The 26,730-nt window shown below is 32.5% G+C and overlaps 2 protein-coding genes across 4 annotated transcripts; one reads left to right on the top strand and one right to left on the bottom strand.

Moving 5' to 3' along the window:
- The first annotated feature begins 1,429 nt into the window (after window positions 1-1,429).
- Window positions 1,430-17,856, top strand: LOC106103720 (calcium-binding mitochondrial carrier protein Aralar1). Of its 3 annotated transcripts, none has more exons than XM_013283557.1 (14): window positions 1,430-1,671; window positions 4,799-4,937; window positions 5,651-5,827; window positions 6,503-6,789; window positions 8,165-8,403; window positions 10,540-10,630; window positions 11,957-12,032; window positions 12,604-12,812; window positions 13,218-13,298; window positions 13,836-14,048; window positions 14,931-15,053; window positions 15,652-15,754; window positions 16,209-16,299; window positions 16,769-17,856. In XM_013283557.1, the coding sequence occupies exons 1-14, from the start codon at window positions 1,621-1,623 to the stop codon at window positions 16,932-16,934; spliced, it is 2,046 nt and encodes a 681-aa protein (XP_013139011.1). In that variant the 5' UTR covers window positions 1,430-1,620; the 3' UTR covers window positions 16,935-17,856. The 3 variants fall into 3 exon arrangements, with proteins under 3 accessions (XP_013139011.1, XP_013139013.1, XP_013139012.1); XM_013283559.1 differs by having other exon boundaries at window positions 1,430-1,675; XM_013283558.1 differs by lacking the exon at window positions 1,430-1,671 and adding an exon at window positions 2,115-2,222.
- A 3,390-nt stretch (window positions 17,857-21,246) lies between these two features.
- Window positions 21,247-24,772, bottom strand: LOC106103768 (ubiquitin thioesterase OTU1). The gene is made up of 4 exons (XM_013283631.1): window positions 24,220-24,772; window positions 23,743-23,915; window positions 23,122-23,280; window positions 21,247-22,815 (listed from the first exon to the last, which is right to left on the bottom strand). Exons 1-4 carry the CDS (start codon window positions 24,605-24,607, stop codon window positions 22,606-22,608), a joined length of 930 nt encoding a protein of 309 aa, XP_013139085.1. The 5' UTR covers window positions 24,608-24,772; the 3' UTR covers window positions 21,247-22,605.
- Window positions 24,773-26,730: the final 1,958 nt, after the last annotated feature.

Genomic DNA, 26,730 nt, shown 5'->3' with positions numbered 1-26,730 from the left:
AGCTGCAGCAACAGCAGCTTCCATAGCAGTACCACCACTTCTTAATATCTTAACTGCGCTTTGTGTGGCCAGATGGTGTGGGGTCACCACCATACCTCGTGGTGCTGAGTTACCAACGTCCATTATTTCCGACCACACTACATCTGCAACAGAAGTACCTTTATTTAGTATCATGATGACTTTTAAAAAAGTAACATTTCATCGTGAATTGTATTTTTTTCTTTAACGTAACAATGGACTCTGGGCATTAAGATTAAAAACTGATAAAAAAATCGATTTGATTTTTTATTATAATACGAAAAAGCTTTTCATTTTCAGTAAATTAATATTTCACGTTCTTATTTTTTATTTTTATTGAGAAGCTTGTTTTTACTATAACTAATATTTTATAACTTCTTTTTTACTTATTATTATACACGGTAATTTTCCATTAAAATTTAATAATAAATAACAATATTTGCGTTAATATTGCAACAATGATACTATTTTTACAGACAACGACATCTATGGCGTTATTGTAACACTACATTAAGATAAAGTCTAATCTTTTGTATTTCATCCCAAAAGATGGTACTTTAAAATAATTTTTAATTTGACATGGTATTGAAATATCACATTATAAAAAGTTACGTAATGTTTATATGAATATTTTTTAACATCATCAAAGTCAAAAGATATATTACGTAAGCGGCTGTTTTTACATTCCCTTTGTTAGTATTAAATTAAATTAATTGTAGCAGGTTTAGTAAAAACCTTCATTAGCATTATTACGTTTTAATGTAAACTAAGAGATCAGATAAATGTCAAGGTCAAATTTAACGTAAATGTAATCATTAGTTGTCAGTACTATATTTTTAATTATTTAAATCAGTACTCGACTTAAAATATTCCACTTTCCATTTCTATTTGAAAAAATTACATCTGTTCAAAATAATTTAATCATAGCCATCCATCTCAAGTTGAAGCCGTCGGTGACGGTGTTTACATTTAATGATAAAGAATCTGTCAAAACGTAATCGCATGGTGGTCAAGTTCAAGTGATAATTATTACCATAAGATAGGGTTGCAGCAGAAAATAGTTCAAGTAATAATTTTCTACCACATTGTTTTCCTACTATTTTTGAAGTTACAAATACTTAGACCTCCTGGAGACATCAACAACTTTATATCTCATCTAAAAAAATATGTTCAATTTAATTGCACTATAGCTGCATTATTGGAAGGATTACAAATTGTTCCAAAAAAAAATATTGACATTCACACGTTAAAAATATTCCGGAGCAAATATCACTTCGTCAACGTTTATATAGTCTTAATTTGAATTTATAATGGTATTAAACTGTGATAAACAGAAATAATTACAATTGTTTCGTTATCGTTTGTTAAAATAGCAGTAGTCAACCCTAAATGTTAACGAATTACTGAACGCATTTTAGCACACTACCACACCGCCCGGCTTTGGCGATCATGAGCACAGTGCGTGCAGATCTAAAATAGAATTGTGATTTTTATATTTTGTGACGTATTATCAGGGCAAACGAACTTTAATCGATCGTTACTAAGTAAAACAACAGTTTAATTTTTGAGAGAAAACATTATTGTAGTGACAAAAACATTGTAATGTTTAAATCTTTGTTAAATTCTCTGATAACTAAGGCCAGCTGTCAAGAGGTGGGTAAGTTTTTGCATATTTTGAGAGGTTTAATAGTTCCATTTTTGAATCATTTAATATGAAACTGTAAAAAACGGATTCTTTTGCTGTTTTGTAATTTTTTTTAATGGTAGGATTGCCCTTGAAGTGTCTGCCCTTGAAAATATACGTAACGTCAATGATGCGGTATTCTAGTTATATGTAGTTAACCGTATCAAACAGTAGATTTAGGTCTTAATTCTTATTGCTTTCTATGATACACTTTTGTTACTGTATATTATACATATGACAATTTGTTAGATAATCAATGTCTAACCTTTTTGACCTTCTGTGCTATGTAAATTTTTTTTTAATTATCCAGGGGTTCTCACTTACCCAATTATAATGGCTTGAATTTTAAAATAGGAATATTGCACTCGAAATGGAATTCACCACCCTATAGTGATACCAGTAATATGGCAAAGTTAGATGTGACTTCGGTACACAAGATAGTCTTATCAGTTACGTCAAGCACAATATCACTACAATTCAGTTTAATCGAAGACTTCGTAACAAAATGATTCCACGTCGGGTAATATGTTATTATTTTATAACTTTTAAGTTAAAACTTGTTTAAACATCTGGTTCTCGAGTATTGGTGTGTGAGTGTTTTGTAAAGTGGTTAAATTGTGATGGAAAATGTGGTTAAATATGTATAAGTTTGGGTTTGGTTAACATTATTGAGTTACATATGCACAATTACATTTTAGGAATATTTTGTACGAAGGAAAAGTACAATTTTTACATTTAACTATCTGTGTCCGGCATAAAGCTGCCAGAGATTGAATTAAAAAAAAAACGTCTGGCTTAAATAAAAAAAATAACTAAAAAGAAGTTTTATAATTCTTTCTACATGTAGAGATTCTTTTAAAACTGATTTTAATTAATGTCTATACAAAATAGAGTACAAATACTGGCTGAAATCTGTTCGCTCTTGTGAAAAAAAAAACTATTGTTCACATGACCTTCATTAATAATTCATAAAATTCATTTATTTTTAACTACAACACATATATTTCAATGCCTGTAACCAATAAGTATAATTTTAGTGACATAAAATATGTTTTCATGCAAAATAGCTGAGTAATTAAAAATTTTCCATACATGGAGCAAAATGAACTTTAACAATGAATAATAATCAAGTTTTTTTTAAATGATATCACAAATGCCTTGTTTTTTGCTTAATTAATGTGACAAATGTGAAAATGTACAAACATTTAAAGGTTAAGTTAACAGAATAAAAAAAACTTTTAATATGCTCTTGTAATAGGATTTTTTGTTTCTAAATGTACATTAATATAAAAAAAAACTATATAGACTCTTCATGTTTCTATTACATAATATATTATAGGTTCTTATCAGATGTTTCTTATAATTAGGCAATAACAAACAAATATTACTATAGTTGACCCTTATGTATGTAAGTGGATTGAGTAATTATGTGACATTAGTTACATAGATAATTAGAAATAACTGTCAGAAGTTTTATGGTATAAAATTGCAGTAATAAGGTTAAAGTTATTGAATAATTAGCTTCCGCAAGCAACTCCATCTGCTTGGTTTTAAAAGACAACAAAAGTGAGTAGCCTATGTGTCTTTCCAGGCTCCGCTATATCTGCAACAAATTTAATCGAAATCTGTTGAGCCATTTAGACTACAAACTCTAACAAACATCCATCTAAACTTTCGCATTTATATTTAGTAGGATTGGTTTATTTTTTCAGCAAGGAATTGCTAAATTGTTCTATCATACATTTAAAAGAATAGTGTTTTAAACTCTAACATTCACATTATGACTTAATTGTTTTAAATACAAGGAATTGTTTTTAATACAAGGAAAATGATAAGGACAGCATGTTCTTGTACAATAATTTCAACAGTGGAAATCAACACTTAGAATTACTGATCACAAATTGTCTTCAATGCCCATTGTACTATTTCATATGGCTTCCAATTTAATCATATAATCATATTTTGAATTAAATTTGATTATTCTTATTGTATTCAAAATGCTTATCATATCCTGATATAAGATAACCAATAGTTTTATAGATATTAACTAATATATGAAGTCATTCCTACCAGTTTCACATCTAATCTATAGTCAATACAAATGTCATTTTGCATTGTAAAGTACAATGACAGAATTAATCTCAGTAAAAAGCCTCGGGAGTCTTTTGTGCTCTGGATTGGCTGCCTATCATACTTCATACTAATATTATAAATCCGAAAGTTTAGATGGATGTTTGTTAGAGTTTGTAGACAAAACAGCTGAACGGATTTTCATGAAATTTGGTATAGATGTAGAGGATAGTCTGGAAGAAACTTGCTTTTATTTTTTTTTATTCCATGGGGATGCAGTAGCGGAGGATAGCTAGTATGTATATATCTATGTTTTTAGTGTTGAAACTTTGCATTAGCTTGCATTGTTATTTATATTAATATAATAAACCCTTCATGTGGGAAAGGGACCATAAGCTACAAGCTTAGGAAGATTCAGGAAGCAAGGTTATTATAGTAACGGTAATTTTGACATTTGCAATTGAGAATTTGACAAATGTAAACAGTAAAATAAAGTTTTCATAATTCCATATGGATGAACCAGCACGGGATCAGCTAATGAAAATTTATAGGGGTTATGATATAAGTGCAATTATTTTGACTATGTTAGTGTTGCAAGCATACTTTGACGTCTTGACATAGTGCATTTTATGTTATTTATAGTCGCTAATGATTGATAACATGTCTTAAAGGCCTTGAATTACATAAATATGCAAAAATCTTAAACATCATGCTTAAAATTCATCTCTCATTTATCCCAAGTTAGATTAATATGGAATTTTTTGAAGTTTTTACTAATAATTTCGTCAAAACTAAAGTACAACTAGTAATGTGATTGTTGCGTTTACAAATATGTTAAGAGATAAATTAATTTATGCAACAAAATAAAGTCGAACACAAAATCTAAAAGTCATTGATAGATATTGCGCCTTCTTTCATTGTAATAAGGTCTATTATTGCTTGTATCTAATAAAATCTACTTTAGTACTTAGTAACTACACATTGACAACTAACTTTGTTTACGTCTGTGTACTATATTTGTTTCAGGGGGCTGGTTATTTAAAAAGGGCAGACACCGATCGACTAAATGAGATCTTCCTGAAGTACGCCACCGTCGAGAAGAACGGCGAGAAACTTATCACCAGTGAGGATTTTGTACGGAAGTATCTCGGATTATTTGACGAAGGTTTGTTCACTTTTATAATGTTGCCTCACAGTTATTTAATTGATACAAAAGACGCTAAAAGAATCTTCCCTAGAAGATTTAATTTAAAAAAGACTTCGTTTCCTTAAAATTTGTAATAAATTTCCTTTTATACAAAACTGATAAATTTTTTCTTAAATATAGAATGGCCAGTATTATAACCCTTGTCGTATTGCGGAAAAATGGAACTGATATTTTTGCATAGATTATAATAGAAAGTCATGTAAAAATAGAATTCCATTGAAACACCTCCAGGGTTTTTATGTTCTTGATAACTCTATGTTATATCTCCAATGTAACCGCTCTTAGCCTTAACAGATCGTTCGATTATAAAGTGCGAAGTATCATTCGATTCATAATCTTACCGATATTGTGTAGTCGGACTTTGTAATACTGACTAAATAAGTAAAAAATAAATATTGAAGATGGACAGATAAAGAAAAGCAAATACTTTATTTACCTACTGAGAGTACAAGCAATTGATTAAAAATTATGTCCCAAAGAAAGAGGGCTATGTCGGTTAACATTGGCATTAGGGTAGGGCGATCGCCCAGGGCACCATTGGGCTACGAACAATAATGGGGCGTCATAAAAATGTCGCAAAGGGCGTTAGCAACGCTAACTTGAAATCCAATTGTTTTTCAAAGGAAATTGATGTTTAAAATGTAAGAATTTGTATTCATTTTTGTTTGCAGATGATTACAACAAAGAATCGGTCCAGCTCATTGCGGGCATCGTCGATATGGATAAGGACGGGTACATCTCGTTCTCGGAGTTCCAGGCCTTCGAGGGCCTGCTGTGCGTGCCGGACGCACTCTACAAGACCGCCTTCCAATTGTTCGATACGAATGGCAATGGGCTCGTCGCCTTTGGTAAGTATTGAATTTGCTTGCGCTTTTCGGACGTCATAGATAGTAAATGTAACAGTTAAGTAAAAAAACGATTTTTTTTATGTGTAACGTTTAATATTTCGCGTGTGCGACTGCGAGGACGTTACGAGCGATAGAGGGGCAAGATCTGCCTAAGTGCTCGGTTTGTAATTTATTTTTTGTTAAAAATTGTACTTATCACAGAAGGCATACATGTTAAAATTTTCCACTGAGGGGTTTTTGTGGTTCAAAGCCTACATTATCCTGTCTTCCTACAGAAGAAAGATCTTCAGTAAATGTCGAAAAAATGTGTTAACCTTTTACAGTCAATTTATCTGTATTGTTTTACTAGCTTACACCCGCGACTCTACATGCAATAAAAAAACAAATAGCCTATGCGTTGCAGACTATGTTCTACATCTTTGCCAACATCGAGCTTCAGCAGTTGAGGCTACAAACTCTAGCAAACATCCATCCATGGAAAAGCATTTGTAACATTACTAGCTTTCGCCCGCAACTCCGTCCGCGTGTAATTAATAAAAAATAAAAATTGATCTACATCTGTGCCAAATTTCACCAAGACCCATCAGTTTAGACTAAACTAACATCCATCCAAACTATCCTATTTATAGTATTACTAAAATTAGTAAGATTGTTTTACATACAAATAATGTCCAGACGAGTTCGCGGAGGTGATGCGTAAGACGGTACTCCACAAGAAGTTACCATTCAACATGGAGAGCACCTTCGTCCGGCTTTACTTCGGCAAGGACAAGAAGCGTCTGGTGACATACCCCGAGTTCAGTCAGTTCCTGCACGACTTCCACGAGGAGTACGGCGTGGAAGCCTTCAAGAAGTGCGACAAAGATGGCAGCGGCTTCATCACCGTTTCCGACTTCAGAGACATCATGCTTTCCGTTAAAAACCATCTGCTTACTAAAGATTTGAAGAATAAGGTTATTAATGTAAGTCGCTTTTTATTTTAACTAGCTTTCGCCCGTGACTTCCTCCGCATGCAATTAAAAAAAAACAAAAGTAGTCTGTGTTCTTCCAGACTATTCTCTATATCTATGCCAAATTTCATCGTGATCCGTTCAGCCGTTTAGATTATAAACTTTAACATTCATCCATCTAAACTTTCGCATTTATAATATTAGTAAGATATAACAGTTTTAGTTATTGTCAGTTATTGACAGTCTTAACTAAAGAGTCAAAATTAAACTACGCTTAAACTCCAAAACCCATTATTTTTACTGATTATAGGGAACTTATGAAGTGAATTATTCGAAATTCGTTTCAGAATTATGCCGTAGCCAAATTATTGGCAACGGGTATAACAACCAAATAGTAAAAAGTTAAAAAAAACTCCATTTTCATATGAAAAAACTAGTCAATGTCTTACAAAAATACGTGAGATTTTTTGCTCTCTTTAGAATATAGATAAAACGTAAATGTCCACTATTTATACTATCGTGTGATTAACACGTTCTGTCAACTTATCAAGTACGTGATAGTGATATGCGATTTTACTTAACAATGGCTATAAACTTGTAGGTAGTCAAATTACTAGACTTGGTTGAAGAATCAAATTTCATACCCATTGTTATAAACGGAATTTTCCATCACATTCCTTGCATGAAATGTGAACTTCGTTGTAGATGTATGTATGTATTCTAGCTATTTTAACTGAACAAATCGACTCTTTAGTTAAAAGTGAGGGATGAGTGAGAAGGATCCAACTATTGATATTACTGTTCCATTAAAAAATATAGTTGTTTCTGAGCAATCTAAGTCTTTGAAAGTATAGGCTTAATTAGTAAAGCCAACTGCACTTTCAGTTTTAATTGACCAATCCGACAGTTCAATTATAATTGACTAGCTGTTCCCGTGCGGCTTCATCCGCATGAAATCATAAAAAATTATTTTATTGTTTATATTTGTAAAATTATCAATAGCAAATGTCAAAATGACATGACATGACAAACCTTGGCAATCTTGCTTCCTTGATGTTGGCAGAAATTTATGGTCCCTTTCCCACATTAGGGTTTTTTTTCCAAAATCATTATCCACTAAGTTTAATAGCGTGAAAATAAATAGTCTTGTGACGTAACTGTAAATTTTTTATTAAAAAAGGGGTTATTCAAAAATATGCTGTGATTGCTGACATATTACGCCACAAAGTAGTGTGTGTTTACGCTTTATTATATTTGTATAGGTGGTGTTTAACTGGCTTTATACAAAAAATCATACACACGAATTAAGAACCTTCTTGAAGTTGATTAAAAATGTATCAATATGTATGAAAAGGGTATATTTTTTAACCAAAATTAAACATTTCAGGCTTCCGGCTTCCCGCAAGGTGAAAGGAAGATCAGTTTTCCGTATTACATGGCTTTTAATTCACTATTAAATAATATGGAATTAATAAAACGAGTATATCTGAATGCAACAAACGGACATCGGACACAAGAGGTCACTAAAGAGGAATTCTTACACTCAGCACAGATGATGAGCCAAATAACTCCTTTAGAAGTTGATATTTTATTTACACTCTGCGATATGATACATCATACTAATGGGTGAGTATTTTAAATAATATTTCACGTTTAAGTTTGATTTATGTCATCGTCATCTCACTATATTGTCATCATAATCTCACTTTATTGTTATCATCATCATCATCTCACTATATCGTTATCATCATCATCATCCCACTATATTGTTATCATCATCATCATCTCACTATATTGTCATCATCATCATCATCATCTCACTATATTGTCATCATCATCATCTCACTATATTGTTATCATCATCATCATCTCACTATATTGTTATCGTCATCATCTCGCTATATTATTATTATTATCATCATCATCTCACTATATTGTCATCATCATCATCATCATCTCACTATATTGTCATCATCATCATCGCACTATATTGTTATCATCATTATCATTTCACTATATTGTTATCATCATCATCATCTCACTATATTGTCATCATCATCTCACTATATTGTCATCATCATCATCTCACTATATTGTTATCATCATCATCTCACTATGTTGTTATCGTCATCATCTGACTATATTGTTATCATCATCATCTCACTATATTATTATTATCATCATCATCATCTCACTATGTTGTTATCGTCGTCATCATCTGACTATATTGTTATCATCATCATCTCACTATATTATTATCATCATCATCATCATCTCACTATATTTTTATCATCATCGTTGCGTTGTATTGGTTTTTGTTTCGCGCCTCGTTTCATAATGTTCAAATTGTAGCTTTTAAGTTACACTGCCAGTTTCCCCGACTATATGTGGGTTTGTTTTTAAATTCAGTTGTAACAGTCTACAGTCTAAACGATTCAACCGATTTTTTACTAATAAGGTGTCTTTCGATTTGTTTTCTTCTCTGGAGTGTCATAGGGTATATTTTATATGCACAAAACACCTAAAGTAGACGTGAGAACTAAAATACTGAAATCACAGTTGAAAAATATCTTCAATTTATGTTAGTAAGAATTATAAAGTCCGTTACATATTTTCATTTAAACTGACCACTCTATAGTTTAATTGACATTTCCCTACACATCTACGATTGACTGTACAGTACGACTGTTCAATTAAAATTGAAGATGTGATATTTTCATGCAAAACCTAACTTGTATGTCCTATATTAGTTATATATGAAAAAGATATGTTTATCAGCTCATAGTATGTTTATCTCAATTGTAATCGCTTATTGACAGCCTACAGGATTATGCACTATCTCTAAAGATTATCTTAAACTAGCTATCGCCCGCGACTCCGTCCGTTTGGAATTTAATAAGAAAAGTGAGTGGCCTATGTATTCTTCCAGACTATCCTCTACGTCTATGACAAATTTCATCGAGATCCTTTCAGCAGTTTAGACTACAAACTAACAAACATCCATCCATTCATCTAAACTTTCGCATTTAAATATAAGTATGATAAATCCTCGTTCATTCATTCGTTGAATGATACTACATTCGATTCGATTCCCTAAAGTGAATGAATGAATTTTAACTTACCAGAGACAATATCCTAATTGTAATGAATTTATTCACTAATTTAAGCAATTTTAAATCGTATTTGAAACACTACTCACAAAGTATAGAAAGTAAATGAATGTTCATCAAAAAAGTATGTATTTTTGTATCATTTGTTTATTTTTGATAAGCTAATAGAATTTTGTAAGACCATTATCTTTATCCCATTAAGGGCCGGTCCCACCGAATTGTAAATTGTCTGATAACAGTTGGATTGTTAGATATGTGATGGAAATGTGGGATTTTGTTCCCTTATCTGTGACTTAATTTTTAAGCTATCTGAGCCTCTATCAGCCAGTGGTGGGACAGGCCCTAAGATTTTTTACTCTTAAATCGATTAAAAATGTCGCTACAAATTTAAACCAAAATGACAGGAAATAAATTACTTACAAAAAATACGAACCCACATTTACAAATAAAGTAAAAAAAATACAAATCTTTTCTCTTAATAATATCAGGTCGAGCGTCTGGTTCCTACATTATGCTCTAGGCCCGTGTTATAGGAAACCAGGGTGTTTCCGTCTTGGTGCTAGTTATTTAGGACATACAGTAATATAAATGAAAGTAATTGCAGTAAAAAAGATAAGTTGTATGTGAATTCTATTTATTATGTCTCTTTCAGGCGTATTGTATACAACGATCTTAACTCAATAACACCGGAGCAGTACTTCAAGCAAGTGACACGTAGAGTTGCAGAAATCAAAGCGGTCTCGGTAAGCTATACCCGTCTCTTTCACACCTAGCGACTGATCAACCTGTCCCGCTCTAACACGACAACCGTCCAATAGAGCAGGAGCCGTGCACACGTTGTAATCTAATGTATGTTTAGCTCTTAGACTGTTAGTTAATTTGCAGAAACATCACTAACTCAAAGCTGTGTGTTTTTTCTCTTTCTTTCAATGCGCAAAAGGAGGAGGTAAATATGTGTAAAGAGCCTTTTCGATTTATAGACTTTGTGGGAAACCTTTTGGTGAGTACAAGGTTGCAGGTTATGATGGTTCTATGTATTTTCTTATTGGGGTGATATTTTGATTTTTTGCAAAATGACGTTATAATGTAAATGTTGCCATTTTAAAATTGGTGGTTTTCCTGCAAAGGAAGGATCGATCTTAAAAATTATAGCAACGATAAGTTTTCAATTTTCTTTAGTTTCTTATTTATAAAAGCTTTGCGAATATTTTATTATTATAAACGAAAACATTTTGAACTAATATTTTATTGAAAATTACGATATTTTTCAAAAGAAATTATTATTTTTTCTTATTTAACTCCTCAACAAAACAAATATTAAATCTATTAATGTACAAAATTTCACCCCTACTTTAACTACCCTCTACGTTTGAAATTACATTTTACATACGTATAGGGAACTATAATCGGCTGAAATCACTCAAAATTTATCTATTATTTTATATATGTATGTAAAAACATCACGACTCCATTTCTATCCACTTCCACCTTCTCTTCTGTAGATCTTAGTACACGAAAATCCAATTTAAAAACCACAAAGTCGCTCAATCAAAACATACACGTAAAAAGTTATAAACGATGGAAGAAGCACTGTATTATCCTGAATAGCTAGCTATTGCTCGCGTATTCGTCCGCGCGGAAATACATTTAGCCTATGTTACTCAGTGATAACGTAGCTATTTATTAGTGAAAGTACATTCGAAATCGGCTCATTAGTTTTTGAGTTTGAATACATACAAAAATACAAATATTTACTCTTTAACGTATGATAAATTAATTTATTTGGTCGTTTCTAATTTTAAATATCCATTTGTCACGTGTTTCGAAAATTAGTTAAAAAAATTACAAGGAAAGGACTGAAGACAAATTTTCTAGATAGATTATTATTAAAATTACATTATTATTTTGAGGATAATCATGATTGACGTAATTTTGTAAGTTGTTAAGTTAATACGGCGTTTATTTAAGACAAAACGGTGGTAACTTCCATAGTTTATAACCTGCACGCTATCATAATCCTCTCGCAGGCAGTTCAGTTGCAGGTAAATATTCTCCTATCCTTGTTCCAGAGTCCTGAAGAAAGAAGCATTCTCATACAAATCTTAGAGAGCACTTACAGATTCACTCTCGGCTCGATTGCTGGAGGTTAGTTATTTATACATCGCTTTACCTTGTGATTTTATGCAAGAAAATTCTAGCTTTGATGGTATTTACATTGGTTATTTTTGGTTTTTATTTTGGTTTGAAGACCAAGGTTCTATTGGTCTAACCATTACTTACCTCAAACCTAAGTTACTCTATCAGAATGTCGACAGTCTTTTAATGATATTAAAGAAACCTTGTATTAAAACGTAAATTTGAAGCATAATAGCTGTGTAAAATAATTCAATCCCAAATAGTCAGTTTTACACAAAGTGTCCTTAATTTACCCACAAAATGTGAACAGACAAGTAAATCATTTTCATACATTTTTCACTTTTCGATAATCTAAAACAATCGTTACTTTGTCTTTGGTTCAGTTTTATAACAGCGCAATCTATCACTATTGCAAAATAGTACAATCAGACCGCAAATCTCAAGTTTTATAACAGCGCCATCTATCGCTATTGTAAAATAGTGTAGCGCCATTTATCGCTATTGAAAAAAAGTGCAGCGCCATCTATCGAAAATTTCATACATCAGTTTGCCAGTTGTCAGTTTAAAATGTTGTTTCCAGCCGTGGGCGCGTCAGCAGTGTACCCCATAGATTTAGTGAAGACCCGCATGCAGAACCAGCGCACGGGCTCCTTCATAGGCGAGGTGGCGTACCGCAACTCCTGGGACTGCTTCAAGAAGGTCATCCGGCACGAGGGAGTGTTCGGCCTCTACCGCGGCCTCGTGCCGCAGCTCATAGGAGTCGCGCCGGAGAAGGCCATCAAATTGACTGTCAGTTTGTAAACTCACTATATGTTTAGTACTATGGACTATTTCTAAAAATCCCATTTATTTTTTGACCAACTGTTGCTCGCAGTCCACATGAAAATATAGCCTATGTTACTCAGCGCTAGCTTCCTAATAGTGATAGAATTTTTTAAATCTGTCCAGTTTTTAAGTTAATTCAATACATACAAAAATACAAATCTTCCCACTTCAAACCGAGAAATAGCGCGGCCTTCAGTGACAAGCTGAAGGCCGCATCAGCATGTTCCTTTTGGCCAAGAATTGATTTTTTTATTTCATTCACATGTTTTGAATTTTTTTTTCTTGTTTTTTTGGACAATAAATAGTGCTATACCTTATTTATAATAGTATATATCAGCAATCTTTAAAAAATAATTGTCTATTTTGCAGGTGAACGACTTCGTTCGTGACAAATTTATGGATAAGAATGGCAACATTAATTTGTACGCTGAGATTCTCGCCGGCGGCTGTGTAAGTGTTACTTAGATTAATGCAATTCAATTCACTCTGGTTTTACAACTTTTTAAATTCTTTAAAAGTCTAATATTCTTAAGTTTACTCCCTATGAATACTGCTGTTATGGAAAAAAATAATTTAGTCTTAGTTAAAGATATGTGTGAAGTCAACCAAACCGTACATGGCTAGTGTGGTTGACTATGGCCTAGTCACCCTAACTTTGGGTAGGTTCCGAGCCCCTCAGTGACGTACAGTGAGCTGGTTATAACGATAATACAGTTGATGACGTAGAATTAAAAAAAAACATATTTCTTTAACATAACATAATTAAACTAATGAAATCTCTGTCGACTTTTGGAATAGCTTGGCTAAAAACTGACAGAAACGTGTATAATACATACTAGAATTTTTTTTTGGTGACTTCTGAAGCTCTTCGCTCCCCTGATATATATTCTCAGGGAGCAAGCAACCCAGCAAGTGCTAGTACCGAGTTAAGGGATACTAGAATATTACTGACTATTTTTCCCCACTAAAGTATATTTTTCTCCCCAGGCCGGAGGTTCCCAGGTGGTGTTCACCAATCCCCTGGAGATAGTGAAGATCCGTCTGCAAGTGGCGGGTGAGATAGCTGGCGGGGGCAAGGTGCGGGCCTGGGCGGTCGTCAAGGACCTTGGGCTCTTCGGTCTCTACAAGGGGGCGAAGGCCTGCCTTCTCAGGGATGTGCCCTTCAGTGCTATATACTTCCCCGCATACGCTCATGTTAAGGTATCGTATTTACTATATAACTCTGTTTTTTTTATAGTTACTATTTTACTAAAGTTGCTGGCAAAAGATAGTTAAATTTTAATCTTTGGTTAATTTAATATACAAGAATTCCAAATCTTACTCTATTAATCTATGGTATTTGTCTATGTCTATGATACTAATTAACTAACTACCAATAACTTTTGGTTTCAGCATAATTTCGATCTTAATTTTAATTTCGGCCAAAAAATCTGAAATACAAAATAACATTATATATGTCGAAAATCGTTGAATATAAATTACAACGCTTTTGTTCTCTATTAAGAACCTGTATGTAAGATGTTTGTGTTTAAATACATTAAAGTTTAATACATAACCATAATCTTAAATGTTTTCGGAAATGTCGGTTTCGAAACAGAGATCAATACCGAGTTCGATTTCGGCTGAAAAAAAAAAGTTTCGATCGGATACTATATATATTTTTTTATATCATAAGGTGGCAAAATGGAGAAGAGACCGCTGCCCATAGACATCCGCAATTGCAGATGCGTTGCCTATCCTTATCCGAGGAGGAGACGAACATAAAGAGGATATTTCCCCTTCCCATCCTCTCCTTATAAGAAAAGGGTGGTAAAGAGAATGGGACTTAAATTAGACCTCTGGCACCACACTCATCAGACGACACACAGAATTGCTTCCAATTAACGCCTGTCTTCTGTGTGGTCGTGGTATTACACCGGGCTTGCCGGCCCATTCGTGCTATGATGTTAAAGCGGTTTATCAAGTTGTCTATGGTCCCTATCTATTTCTATGGTGTATATCTATGTCTATGGTGTATATCTATGTCTATGGTGTATATCTATGTCTATGGTGTATCTGAAGTTGTGTATGGTGTGGTTCCAGGCGAAGTTCGCGGACGAGAACGGCTACAACCACCCGCTGACGCTGCTGGCGGCGGGCGCCATCGCCGGCATCCCCGCCGCCTCGCTCGTCACGCCCGCTGACGTCATCAAGACACGTCTACAGGTGACGTCATACATTACACACGACTAGCTGTTGCCCGCGACTTTGTTCCCGTGAAATTAAAAAATATGTATAGCCTAAGTTACTCAGTGATAAATTACCTTTCTAACGATGACAGAATTTTTAAAATCGGCCCAGTAATTTTTGAGTTATTTCAATTCATACAAAAATGCAAATCTTTATAATATTTGTATGGATTATTCAAAATTAAATATAACATTACCTATACGATCATGCGATTGTATTTATTGAAAAAAACCTAATTTATAGTCGATTATCCATACTATACTTCTATCTCTATCTATACTAATATAAAGAAGCGTAAACACACTACTTCGTGGCGTAGGATGTCAACAATAATAGTATTGTTGAATATTTTTTTTATAAAAAATCCTACAGTTACAATCTTCAGGCTTTTTTTTCACGCTATTAAAATTAGGGAATTAGTAAATATTAAATATGACCCTCTTGCTGGATAGGGACAAAAAGTTACAACTGGCAACATCAAGGAAGCAAGGTGGCCATGGTAACGATAATGTCACAGGCCAAGGCTCTTTTTTAACTAAAGAAAACCACACATTTATAAACTTATTGCTTACAGGTGGTAGCCAGGTCAGGACAAACTACATACAACGGTGTCATCGATGCCACTCGCAAGATATACGCCGAGGAAGGCGCGCGAGCTTTCTGGAAGGGAGCTGTTGGTCAGTATATGTTAAAAATTAATTCTAATGCAAATAACTTACATCAAAAACCAAAAATAACCGACTAACTCTAATATAGTCAAAAACATCGAAAAAACTATGCATAAATGGAAAAAAAATATCGAGATTTGACGTCAGCTTTTTGACTGTATTTTTAGATTTTTTCTTCTTACGTAAACTGTAGGTATTTTGTGACAATTTTATATAAACTATAACACTCTTAGGAAGAAGACGAATCGAATGACACCTTATTAGTCCAAATCGGTTCAGTCATATAAGCTGTAGCCTGTTACAAAGGAATCAATATACATACAAAAAGACATACGCGCAAAATATGACCTTTGTCACTCAAAATATGCATGTCGTTGAGAATTACGCTAGTCGTAGCCCCTACTATGTCAATCTAGTAAAAATAGTTTAAATTATTATGTTTTATTTTTAATTTTTTTTCCAGCGCGTGTGTTCCGCTCGTCGCCGCAGTTCGGCGTCACACTCGTCACTTACGAGATCTTACAGCGCTTATTCTACGTCGACTTCGGCGGATCGTGAGTATTACTAAAATTATTATAAAAAAAAACATTACAACTTAAGTACAGTCAAGGAAATACGCGGTGTACCACTTACTTGCAACGTCACAAACTCCGTCTCTTGCAATTTTGCAAATGTTTTGATAGATGGATGGATGTTTGTAGCCAAAACTTTTGAACTAATCTTAATGAAATTTAGCATATGCCATATCTAACATCTCTAGTTTTACTAGTCTAGTTTTTTTAAATAAAAATAGTCTGAAAGAACACGAGCTACATACTTTCGATTTATTTAATTTCCCGTACAGAGTCGCAGGCGGAAGCTAGTGTGAAATACATATGTAATTTATCTATAAAGGTTAAGGATATTTCAACAAAAACGGTACAATAAAAAGTTTCTTCTCAAATATTTACTTACAAGCTTTTTAACATAGTAATTGTGTATTTATTTTTACTACTGAAATAATAAAAATATCTATTTCCCCAGCCGTCCGACAGGATCAGAGTTACACGTGGCCACTCCGATAGAGGAGACAAAGAAGAAGGCGGACCACATCGGCGGCTACCAGGTCGCCACGCCAGTGCTCACTGGACTGGAGACTAAGTTCGGCATCTGCCTACCCAGGTTCTCGTTCGCTAAGCCGCAGCAGTAAACATCCATACATACACACGCCTCCAGACATTTAGGTCTAGGGCTAAGTCTAGTCTTTTAGATCACTAAAGTCTACAGACAATTAGTCTCTAGGGCAAAGTTTTTAGGCCTTGGTCTAGAAGTCTAGTCTTTGCCCTAGGGCTAAAATCTACAAACCTTGACCCCAGGTCAAAAATGTACAGTCCTAGACTTAGGCCTATTGTCTTAGGGCTTAGGGCTTAAGTTCAAAGACCTTCAGGACTAAGGCTAAAGTCTACAGACCTCTAGGCCTAGGGCTAAAGTTTAGTAACCTTCGAATTATACTAAGCTTTAGATCGATGTCATAAGTCTTAGACCTAGGTCTTAAGTTCTACTACTAAATCTACGTTTTTTGGACCTAGGTCTACAATCTATAGACGTCTGGACCTAGGTCCATTAAAATAAAAGGACATTGACGCTAATAACTATGAAAGAGTAACAGACCTCTGATGTTAATTTAAACAATTAAATAGTGAAATTTTGTTAATACTTTAAACAATAGTTAGGCAATTGTAAAATTCGCCAAATTAACATAATTGAACGCCTACTTTTTCTTCTAAATAGTTTGCTTTATTCAAAAACTTATTTAAAGACAGCCTAATATTCTAAATTCATACGCTTTGTGACTTTATAGACTACAATATCTTTTCTATATTTTTTGCGATTTCTTAATGCCATATTAATGTCGCTTTGTAAGAGGCCCATTTTTTTAGCGATTTTTAATTTACTCGAATACTTTAATACTATAAATAAATCATTTTCTAGTAAATTATTTCAAGTGAATGTTGACGGTTTTTTTTTCAGATGAAAAAAAATTTTTTTGTATCCCTTATTTCGAAAATGGGCCTTTTACATTATTAAAATCGACATAAATAGATAGGTTCAATCGAAATAAAAAAAATAGTCGAAAAAAATCATAAAATTATTTTTGTATGTCGATGCCGTCGATAGAAACCATAATGTATTTCGCTTAGGTAGCATTTATTTTTTTTATTACTGCCATATAGAAATTAAATTCGTTGCATTATCTTTTATCCTGATATGTAAAAAACTCGAACGACTAAAATATTCCTGAATGTAATTTGGGATTTTTTTGTTTTTTTTTTTTACAAAAAATCAAGAGCTATTGTTGATAATTTTATAAATATTTGAAGATCGTGAATCAATTTGTGTTTTATATAGTTTTTTCTTTTATATTTTTTTTGAGTATGGTTGAATCATAAACCTTTAGTACGTTATAAAAAATGATGACTTCAAGTATCCTTTTTTTTAAGCTCCGTTTACAATGGGTTTGATAAATTTACTTCTACCCACCCCATTAGGACATAGTCGCGACAGTTTAATTATTCGTATCTCATTAGAATAGTTGCAACTTTTCACGCACAAGGAATATTCTAATTAAAATATGAATAGATAAATTAAATTAGATAAAAATTAATATATTTCAAAATGTCCATAAATTAAAAAAAAATATATGAAAAGTTGCTCCTATTTTTCTTACAAAACGAGTAATATTTTATTATATTGCTTATTTAAGGCAATGTTAAAATATTGTCCAAAATAAGGAATATTTCACACAAAAAATTTAAAATTATTGGAGAATTGCGATTTTTTTATAATCGAGATTATTTTAGGCTTGTAGGTAGAAAGTGATTGAATATATTTGTATAACAGCTTTTTTAGATTTAACTAAAGCGATTTACGAGCAATAAACGCGATAAACAGAAAATTACACTTTGTTTCAAATTAGGACAGAAATATAAACACTTCTCGCCCTTGTTTTTTTCTTTACTAACCTAACCTCTAATGCGTTTAGTAAAAAATATAGCGGCTTTTACTCAAATTGAAAAAATTAGATATTAAAAAATTATTTTACGATTATCCGTGGCTAAACTTTATAACATAAAAAAACTTTTTTTTGTTCCTTTCAAATAAAAAGGTATAACCTAATTTATAAAAAAAGACATTCTAACAATAAATTGGAAACCGGTAGCCACTAAAAGACCGAAGGAAAAAATTTCTTGACCAAGCCAAGGCCCACAAAGGGCTGTGGAGCTAAGGAAGAAAAAAAAATTTAAACTTCCTAATTTTTTATTTTAGTTACATATTTTTTTTAAATAGCAATATTGCATGATAAGGATATGACTATTTTTTTCCTTATTTGAAATAGAGTGAACTATTTTCTTTATAATCATGTTTATTGCTTACGTAAAGTCGCAATAGTTTGGGCTCATCCATAGTACGCTTTACTTGCACCGAATTTCATTTCTAACACTGAATTAGTTCAATATTTGCTCCATTGGACTTATTTTGTATGTACCCCAGAAGTGATAAAACAGGATTTGTTGTCAAACCTTATCTATCATGTCTTAATTACGATGTTTTATAAAACTCTATTAAATAATTATAAAAGTGGTATTTAAAGAAAATTTATTTTTTATTAACTCTAGCTAAAGTTTATTTTGTCTTTGAAATCTAGCAAATGTTTTTGAGAGCGTCGGTGGCTCAGTGGTTTTAGCACTTGACTTGTAATCTACAGGTCTTGGGTTCGAATCCCGCTGTACCAATGTGTTTTTCGGTTTTCGAATTTTCATATGTACATAATTTGCCCGACGTTCTTACGGTGAAGGAAAACGTCGTGATGCACACATCGGAGAAGAAATTCAAAGATATGTGTGGAGTCAACCAACCCGTACTAGGCCAGGGTGGTTAACTATGGCCTAGTCACCCCTTACTTAGGGTAAGCTCCGAGCCCCTTGGTGGGGATGTATAGTGAGCTGGTGATGATGAAATGTTTCTAGTTCTAAAATACAGATATTGGTTTGACAACGACATTTATTAAACTGTTAAATATGTTTTTTATGTTATAAATTGTATAACGCTAAACAAACATTTCATATCAAGGCATGGTATCGGAGATCAGGTCAAATACAATATCGGGGACACTGAAGGTTGTGTAAGAATATAATTGATATTTATTATCTGTTAGAAATATAACACATTGTATACGTTAGTGTTGCAATAGTGTTGTAAAGTCTGGATATCGATAGTCTATGGATGGCCCGGGAACTGCACAACTAAAAAAAGGGATGGTCCATGTTATTCTAACGTCGATTACGTTACTTTTATGTAAATCTACACTACAATACAAAATCTACCTTCGTCTACTTGGAAACATTTTTGTTAAGGTATTTTAAACTTACATTATATGGAATTTAGCATTCACTATTCTTGCTAAGTTACTTATCTTCGAACATTTTTAAATAAAATTTATTGTTATTTAAAGTAATTAATGCTGTACATTCAATTTAATTTTAGATGATTTATTTAACAATAATGAAGAGAAACTAATATCGCGTTATCGATGTTTTTGTATCAACATGGGCCATCCCTAGACGAGTGTTAGCGTGAGGTAAAGATAAGGGTTAAGTTGTATAACAACTTGTATAAAGTGAGTAAAGAAATTATTGGACAAGTGATAGAAAGCCGATGTGACTAGCTATATTTATTGACATTGTACATTTTTGTGTTAAAAATAAATCGAATAAATCAAGCATTTTGTTTTATTTATCACCCGTTTTCAGCTGTTCCCCGCGGCTTAGTTCTCGTGGAACTAAAAATAGCTACTCAATTGACATCTATTTGTTTTTTCATCAGTCAGAATATATCTTTTGATTGTTACCACGTAATTAACATCCTTCCAAAAACATATATGCATTTTACATAAACAGAGTTATTGGTAATCGTAACGTATTCTCATTAGGTGACAATTTGTGATAATTTTGATAATTCACCCACATATTAATTATGCTAAAGTTAACAATTTTTGAGTAATCATGATTTTTAGCTGTTTTCAAAATAAATGAAAAATTTATTTAAAAACAATCAATAAGTTAAATTTTACAAAAACAATTCAATTCATTATTTGACAAAAGCTAGTTTATTTACTATTTAGTTATCTAGTATATTTCATTTTATGTAGAAAAATGATTCTTTAGCTCGCATTTTTAAATTTGGACAGATAATTAATATAATATTGTATAATATTTTATCAATTCTGAAGAAAAAATATTTTATCACCCACATTTTTTAAATACATTTTTGACGTATTTTCAAAAAATCAAAAAAAACCTAACTCCAAAATTATTAACTTTTGCATAAGGGGTCAAAATTATCACAAATGATCCCCTCTATTACCCCTTAGCGGCAATACGTGTAATTACAAAAAACACTGTAAATACCATACTAAACAGTTTAAATCTTACGGTACACAAAGGTTGTAAATAAAAAATCGATTACTTTGGTTCGTGAAATATTTATTATGGTAAAAATCGGTAATCCTCTATAAATAAATCATTTTTATCCTGGTCTTGGAGAAATGGCGATCACACAAATTGTCAAAACTACCCATTTTTCCCAAACTTTTTAATAGATTTTATTAACAATTATTCTAAGGCAACATGTTTGTGATATTAGTCTTGTGTCAATCGTTTTTAATATTAATGGCAGTGATGCATGAAAAAGCTAAACTAGCATTTCTAACTAGTAATAAAATAATTCTTCCAAACACATTCAATGCCATACGTAAGCTCTCGTAAAACCGTTCGATGGCATTTAATGTGTTAATTATACAGCAGAACCTCGATAAGTTAAAGTCCAAGGGGAACACAAAATATTTTAAGTTATCAAGGGTCCATGTTATAGAGGTTTTGGGCTCTGATAGGAAGGGAACATATTATTTTTTGAAGTTATACAGGTTTTTATTTCCCGAGGTTCTAATGTATATGCTTCTTGGCAAATTTAAAACTGTCTATTTTTAGAATTTACCGTAAAATTGAACACACTTCCTTCCTAATAAAATCAAAAGGGCACTAACATTCATTTTAAATATAAATTGGGTTTATTGTGATTTAGTACTAAAAAGACAAAGAAACTCAGGACGGAAAAACAATTTCAAAGTAATTTATAACACTATAAAACAAATGACAAATTTATTGATTTTTAAAATAGTTAAATCACTATTATTCGCTCCCAATAGCATGGTTTATGACAATTACGTACAGTTCGTCAAATGTATCTGGCCTAGTGGGCAGAAATACTAAAATAGCCATTGTAACATGTTTTTACTTTGTTTGCCAAGATATTTTTTTGATAAAACTAACCGCGATAACAGCGCCACACCAAGTGAGATAAGTTTGTACCACTATACCTATGTCAATAAGAGATTTTTGTCAAATAGAAATATAGATTTTATTTAATTTAATAATATACAATAATTTCGAGATATGTGCTAAACAAATTTATATTTCCACGCTATAACAAAATCAATAAGAACAGTAATAACAAATAGACGGCTCCTATGTAAATTATCGTATGTTTGAAACGGAGATTTTACAAAGCATTAATACGATTAATTACAACATATCAAATATACAACATAGAGACAGCTAAAATCTACAGTTTTTTCTAACAATTTGAAATTAGTACTCACTTTACAAAACATAAAACAAGGTGTGAATCGCAAAATTAAACTTACGACAGTCTACGTTGGAGCCGTTAAAATTCATTTTTAACTGTCAAATTTGTGACTTTCGACCATAGACATTTAAAGTTGCCAGTTATAAAATTAATAATCTACATTGAGCCCAATGATGCTAGAATTCTCCAAAGTTAGTGTGTTTAGTTTCTTTAGCGTGGCGCTGCGCCTCCGCCTGCCCCGTGAGGAACTTATTGCAGACAAGGCATTTAAGCGTGAATTTATTAAGGTCAGTAAATTGACGCGAGGATTTAGCCTCATGTGCTAATTGTTCCGCCTCTCTGTAAATTTCCATGTCCTCAGAAGGAAATATCGTTTGTAGACCACCCTGAAAAAAATATCACTAGTTATACATTCATTATGAGGGGCAGAATCTACACAACTAGACAACCACTAGGTTCTACTTTCTTTGCTGATATATGCAGCATCAGTGTTTTCCTCAAACTCACCACTCATCAGACGAAAGATGGAATTGCTTCCATTTTACGCCTGTCTTCTGTGTGGTTGTGGTATTACACCGGGCATGCCGGCCCTGCAGTGCTAAGATGTTAAAGCAGGCACTACTACTGTAAAAGTTTAACTTTATACCATGTTTATTTGTAAAGCTGTATATTACTCTTAAAATTATACTTACATCAGACTGCTCCAAATAGAGAGGGTCATAGTGAACTCCATCAAACAACAGAAACACTCTCTGCCCATAATTCTTATCCTCACCAAATCTATTAATAATTGCATTTAATGTATCCACAACCGCCATTTCAATACCATAGAAACGAGATAATATAGCAACCTGAAAACAAAAATATCTATGAATATTCTAAACCAAGATCGTAACTTGCAATTCATTTGGTATTGATCATTTCAAATATCTTAGTGGCTCAAGGACATGTGTACACTGCAGTTGACCTTTCCCAACATCCTGACAACTTGTACAATGTTCCAAACTTGTACAACATTTGAAAACATTAATACAGTGTTATACTGTAACATGATTTTTATAAGTGAAATAAACACTACAGACTCAACACTTATAAATATTCAATTCTCTCCAATTGCATAACTTATGTTATAACAAAGTTACATAATACCAATGCTGGGATATTTATTCTTAGCAAATTTAATAATAAAACTATTGGTGCAAGTTTCTAAACATTCAGACGCACCTTTAGATTTAATTTAAATTTGACTTAAATTATTATAGGTTGCAATAAGTCAGTCACAGTATATTTAAAATGACAAATGTATTGTATACCTCTATAGCACCGCCCCAGGAACTTGGCTGCTGAATCCAGGCACAATAATCTGCATTCGGCTGACCAAGCACTCCTTCATTGTAAGTCTCACGATCGCTCGCCACTTCCATAGCAATAATCTGTCTCATTAAACTATGGACACTAGTATCCACATTACCATTTAGTACAAAACCTGTAAGTCCATAAGTATCAAATAAAAATTCTTGTCTATTTTGTTAAATATACTCTTATTTTCATGTATAATTGTCAAATAATTAGCATAATTACACTGGGTAGTGTAAAAGTTATATATTTTGTACAGTCAGCTCATTTATGTCTCCACTGAGGGTTCAAATCTCACTAGACCTTAGCAACCATGCTTGCCTAGTATGTGTTGATACATCTTTGAATTTTATTGCCACCTTGTAGTCCCATCGTAACATTTTTCTTCTAAGACTTTGTAACCATAGTAAAAACATATACTTTGAATGACTTACCTATACTAGTAAATAAACAAGAGTTATCTGGAGGGACTACTTTTTTCATTAGAATTCCAGGTCTACACGATCCTATAGTCTCGTGAGATACTACACCGTTTTCTACAGGCTTCTGTGGTTCATTTTTCTGCGTATTTTCTTGAGCTTGTTTTTCTTCCAATATTAAAGTTTCACCAGTTTTTAAACCGATTTCATTTAACTTTTTGTTGTCATTACTAATGTCGAGAGGCTTCGGTGGATAACCAAATAACACGTGAATTCTTTCTATACCAACGTCTGATAAACTAGAAAGAAATATTTTCAATTCGCCCACTGTACTTTCAGAGGTCAAATCTTTTAAAACATGCTGTCCATCCTTATTTTTAATCTTTAAAGCTATCGCAGCCATTTGTGTTATGTGAAATTGATTTGTCACTGTTAGATTTCAAGAATGTGGCTATTCGTCAGAAAGTTTGCAACAAAAAGGAAATCACATAAATAAATAACATTACGTATGAACTTTTTCGACGTGACACAAATGGGTTTGTAAAATCGTGACACTGACAGATTGAGAGGTTGATTTCAAGTTTCAGTTTGAATTGTTTGACACTTATTGATCAATGTTACCATGTCACCAATAAATTATTGAAACGTAATTGTCTATGACATAAACATATTTTTACAAATAACATAAGTACAAAAGTTAGGGAGGATGGATGGATATTTGTTAGAGTTTGTAGCCTAAACAGCTGAACCGATCTTGATGAAATTTGGCATAGATAGAGGATACTCTGGAAAACCACAAAGATATACATAAGAACACATATTTTGTTTTTTCTTTTAATCCAACGCAGACAATGTCGCGGACGAGAGCTAGTACCCTATTAATTAAGATTAAGTTCAGATCCAAATCCAGAAAAAAATCCTTTTTGTCCTTCTTATTATATTTAAAATTAGGAACGCCATTGAATTTTCGTAGATGTTTTAGCATGGTAAACGATGAAAGAAAATAATAAAATATGTGATCATATCAATCAAAATAGTATGAATTCATTGCTAAAGTTTTCAATGAAAGGCAAGTTTCTTTTTCTTGGTTTAATAAAAATAATATTATGTAACCTTTCTACATATAAATAAGTTCTACATTACAAAACACTAACTTAAATAAACTATAACTAGGTAAGTATCAAGTTTTGGCACAATAATCGTAACTATCTAAACATTTTACACAAAAGTAATCTTAGAATTGGTACCAATTTTAATTCGTAGATCGATTCTATATTTTAAGACCGTACTACGATATCTGAATATAACCACTAACTGTACTAAAAGTATAACATGGTCGTTTTAATTTAATTTTACAATAGTTATTGATTAATTGGATTAGTCTATTACATAAATAACAAGCTGAAAAAGTATTTTATATGGCAGTTAAAAGATGAACGATATTCTATATGTACTTTTCTCACATCATTTACATTTACATGTAAAATTGTTAATCACTTGCTTAACGCAAGTAACCATAAACAATATAGTGTGACATGAGTTTGAACCCCTATTATTTAAAAAGTTATAATTTAATTTTGTATTGTCATTTTAATTACATTCTATAGCTTTATAGCTCTTAACACACTTACTATATAAATTCCATTAAATACAAAAACATGAATTATGGCATTGCACTCTTATAGTAGAAAATATTAATCATATCGAATAAGTACAAAGGATTGTATATTATTATTTGAAAAAAATCTATTTGGCATAAGTAAAAAACAAATGGTTTATGGCACAGAAATGTAACGAAAAAGGAATCTTTGGTTTTAACATGTGTACTCGGTATGGCACGTATAAAACTTGTTTATTATGATCTAAATGACTGAGTATTTTTGGTAACCGCTATCGGAATTAAGTATTACACCTAAGTTTTCCTAAAGAATAATTTATTTACATTTTCAATCAGTCAACGAAACCAATTCAAAAACTTTCCTTGTAAGGGAAATACTAATTTTTCAGCAATTTGCTTAATAATTAAAATAAAAAAAATAACTTGGGAATGTCGTATATACCATAAATAATCTCAGGATGTCTTCCATTTTATAATCACAAAAACTTGGCAATGTCAGAATGTTCAGCGGCTTTGATTTTTTTTATTATGGCAACATCATTATTTGTCAAAAGAATCGTTTACATTGCGCCGTTTTCCGATTTGAATCGATTACTGTTGCGATGTGGCCGCCGATGTCTCGGATGTCTTTTGATCGGCCACCGTCACGTGGGCCGCCTCACAAACCTCGGCAATGGAGCTCGCATGCCTCGCCTGCCTACCACCAAGGGAGGCATACGCTCATCTTCCTCTTCCATTTCTCCACCTTCAGAACTATCCTCTTCGCTCCACAGCTCCGGTTTGACAGCTTGATAAGACGCCGAAAAACCTTTGAATACTATCGAATCGTCTGTTCGGAATTTTACGAGCAATGCTTCCGTTGTTGACACTATCTCTGGTGGAGTCTGGAAAAAATAAACTATATTGAT

Source organism: Papilio polytes, unplaced genomic scaffold (genome assembly GCF_000836215.1).
Source record: "Papilio polytes unplaced genomic scaffold, Ppol_1.0 DF823731.1, whole genome shotgun sequence".
In the NCBI taxonomy this organism is placed as follows: domain Eukaryota; kingdom Metazoa; phylum Arthropoda; class Insecta; order Lepidoptera; family Papilionidae; genus Papilio; species Papilio polytes.
Note: the sequence above shows the minus strand (reverse complement) of the source record. Positions and strands in the feature narration are given on the sequence as shown.

Excerpts from the sequence above, each read along its gene's own strand:
- LOC106103720 (XM_013283557.1), top strand. The coding sequence starts at position 1,621 with ATGTTTAAATCTTTGTTAAATTCTCTGATAACTAAGGCCAGCTGTCAA. Across the intron at positions 4,938-5,650 it reads TCTCGGATTATTTGACGAAG|ATGATTACAACAAAGAATCG; the intron begins GTTTGTTCACTT and ends TTTTGTTTGCAG. Across the intron at positions 6,790-8,164 it reads TGAAGAATAAGGTTATTAAT|GCTTCCGGCTTCCCGCAAGG; the intron begins GTAAGTCGCTTT and ends TAAACATTTCAG.
- LOC106103768 (XM_013283631.1), bottom strand. The coding sequence starts at position 24,607 with ATGGCTGCGATAGCTTTAAAGATTAAAAATAAGGATGGACAGCATGTT. Across the intron at positions 23,281-23,742 it reads CCTGGGGCGGTGCTATAGAG|GTTGCTATATTATCTCGTTT; the intron begins GTATACAATACA and ends TTTTGTTTTCAG. Across the intron at positions 22,816-23,121 it reads TCTATTTGGAGCAGTCTGAT|GGTGGTCTACAAACGATATT; the intron begins GTAAGTATAATT and ends TATTTTTTTCAG.